At 31.1% G+C, this 2,670-nt stretch overlaps 1 protein-coding gene across 5 annotated transcripts in view; it reads left to right on the top strand.

The window, feature by feature from the left end:
• Positions 1 to 544: 544 nt before the first annotated feature.
• LOC106687765 (uncharacterized) overlaps positions 545 to 2,670 on the top strand; it is a 19,239-nt gene continuing 17,113 nt past the window's right edge. For all 5 annotated transcript variants that reach the window (XR_010843839.1, XM_067048955.1, XM_067048958.1 and 2 more), the window contains exon 1: positions 545 to 748. Coding sequence is in view for 4 of the 5 variants with exons in the window: in XM_067048955.1 (XP_066905056.1) it covers positions 642 to 748 (107 nt within the window). In the remaining variant the exon portion in view is untranslated. The remainder of the gene's footprint in view (positions 749 to 2,670) is intronic.

Genomic DNA, 2,670 nt, shown 5'->3' with positions numbered 1-2,670 from the left:
GCCTGTGTCACATTATTATTAAGGAACATTCCCTGAAGGCTATACAAATATTTTAAAAATCGAATCGACTTAATTTTCAAAGAATTCTGATAGTTAAATAGCACCAAAGTTGGAGAATGGCTCAAATCGAATATCCAATAAATACCACTGTTTATGGGAGCATAGTGACGGTTAGCCAATAGGTTTAAAAATTAATCAAATTAAAATAATTAAAAATAGATCGTAAAATACTTTAACTTAAATAAAATAGTAATTGTCGCTATCATCGTCACAAACCAAGACTTAAAATCCGATTGTTATCACCAAAACTATTTTATACAGACTACTACATTAAGGATGTTTCATATTTTGTTGATCATTCTGCTATTCTGTAATAAATTCCTAATTCCCTAAATTTTATTAATTCAATATTTTTATTATATCAGTGTCTATGTTTTGTAAACCAATACAAAATTTGCTAAAGCGATTCGTACTTCATATAAATACATTTCTATCTTGAATAATCGACTTTTATAATCCGACATCTTTGCTAGTAACTCTTAACCTATCATTGTTTGGTTATTTTAATGCTTGTGTGTTGATGCTATGTTTATATAGTACATACAACGTTTATATATTTATTTTTTTTATTGGCAGTTCAAATGGATGTTGAAAATCAATGTGAAGAAGAGCAGTGTGAATCTGTGTCTAAACAGTGTATGTTTGAAAAAAGTGATTCCGATCGTGTTTATTTAAAAGTTTTAATAGAGTAAGCATATTGTTATTACTTACATTGTTTAAAAATGAATTATTTTATGTATTATGTTGTTGTTAATTCCAGGCAAGCTTGATTTCATAGCTGTATGTTTAAAGTTTTCTGAGTTTTAAAGTAATGGTCCACAGATATGATGGTGTATTATTCTAGGTTCTAAGATATGTATTTTATCTTACAAAATTTTTTTTTTTAAACATAAATCCCAAAATGTATTTATGAAATAACTTCTTATAATACATATTTCAATTGCTTCTCAGAATTGCTCTGTGTGAAAAAAGCTTGGAAATTGATTAAATCAGAGGTTTTAATTACTTGACGACTTCATCAATATTTCACAAATAGGCTATATATACTAAAGCACCACTGTCAAATATTACAGTCATAATATTACTAGGTTGTTAGCAAATGTACCTGAGATGTTATTTCTTGTTAATCAAGGTTTTAAGATAGGGCCTCAGTTATTTTCACAACAATAACAAGCCTTCTGTGGTAGCATCCATTTGTTAGACGAAGCACAGAATATTTCCAATGAGCAGCTGTCAGTGGTTTAAGCCATACTTAGTATTTGATTATTTATTTAATGTAGTGTCTTGCAATGGAGAAATATAAGAGTAGGAAACAACTTTGAGAAAATTGACCAAAAAGCAATCAATAACTTTATTACACTGTAAAAGTCAAACATCTTTCAGTAATAACATAGTAATTAGATCTGTTTATCATGTTGCCAACAATCGATACCTCTTATAATTTAATTAATACAACTAAAATACCATTGTTTCCCTCTAATTTGGAAATTAAAAAACTTGTGTGAAACACAAAACTATTTTACCTCATAAAAAATGGAATATGGTCTGGATGCGGTCTAATTAAACTCAAATAGTAATATTTTGTACTATTTTTATTTTAGCCAATGTTTCGCCCCACGTTGCAGGGCTGTTTTGACGGAAGTCAAAGTCAGAGTGACTCTTATTCTGAAACTGACTTTGACCTCCGTCAAAACAGCCCTGACGAAGTCCTGCAATGTGGGGCAAAATGTTGGCCCAAATAAAAATAGTACAAAATATTAAAATTTGAGTTTAATTAGACCGCACCCGGACCATATTCCATTTATTAATTCAAACTATAATATTTTACTTCTTTTTTTGGATTTCTTCTTTAATTTTTATTACATTTCTTTAATTTGCCTTCTTGTTTAGTTTTCCAAAGATAAATTTTGTGAAGCAGTTCATTAATCGTTTTAGCCTCATTTCTTGTTCACTAGATACTCCTCCATATACTAAGCATCCATAGTTCAGATGTGGGATCATGAGGGAGGATACTGGAAGCTGACGGGTACTTCTAGGAAACAATTCATGGGATCTTAGGGGCTGTTAAAGGAGTAAGATGGTTTTTCGGTCTATTTGAGAAATGTGGTTAAAGGTACTGATTAAAGGTGACACTTAGATTTTTTATGGTGTTTTGGAACTGGATAGGTATGTTGTTGAGGTATAATAATGGATAGTAAGGAAGAGTTTTGAACCATTGAGAATGACCTTGGTTTTGGCTGGATTCAGGTTCTACTTATTTCCCGAAGCCCAGCAGTGTATGGTGTTAATGTCTTTATATATATGAATAATAGAGTTAGTGAGAAGAAGGAACCTTGAGGAACACCATTAGAAAGAAGTAGTAATGATAAAGGGGTTTATTAGGTATAACAAAAGTTTGGGAGAGGAGAGACAGGAAAGAGTGAAATCATTTCAAAGAGTTATTAGACAGGGAAATATTCTGTATTTCTGAGAGGAGGATTGTTTGATCGATGGAGATGAAGGCTTTTGAAAAATCAAAAAGGATAAGGATTGTGCTGATGAGGGGGTTTATTAGGTGTAACAAAAAGTTTGGGAGTGGAGAGAGAGGAAGGAGTGAAATCATTTCAAAGA

The sequence above is a fragment of the Halyomorpha halys genome, unplaced genomic scaffold (assembly GCF_000696795.3).
Source record: "Halyomorpha halys isolate HHAL.00 unplaced genomic scaffold, Hhal_1.1 Scaffold1008.1, whole genome shotgun sequence".
In the NCBI taxonomy this organism is placed as follows: Eukaryota; Metazoa; Arthropoda; class Insecta; order Hemiptera; family Pentatomidae; genus Halyomorpha; species Halyomorpha halys.
The sequence above is the reverse complement of the archived record's forward strand: the minus strand, read 5'-3'. Positions and strand labels throughout refer to the sequence as shown.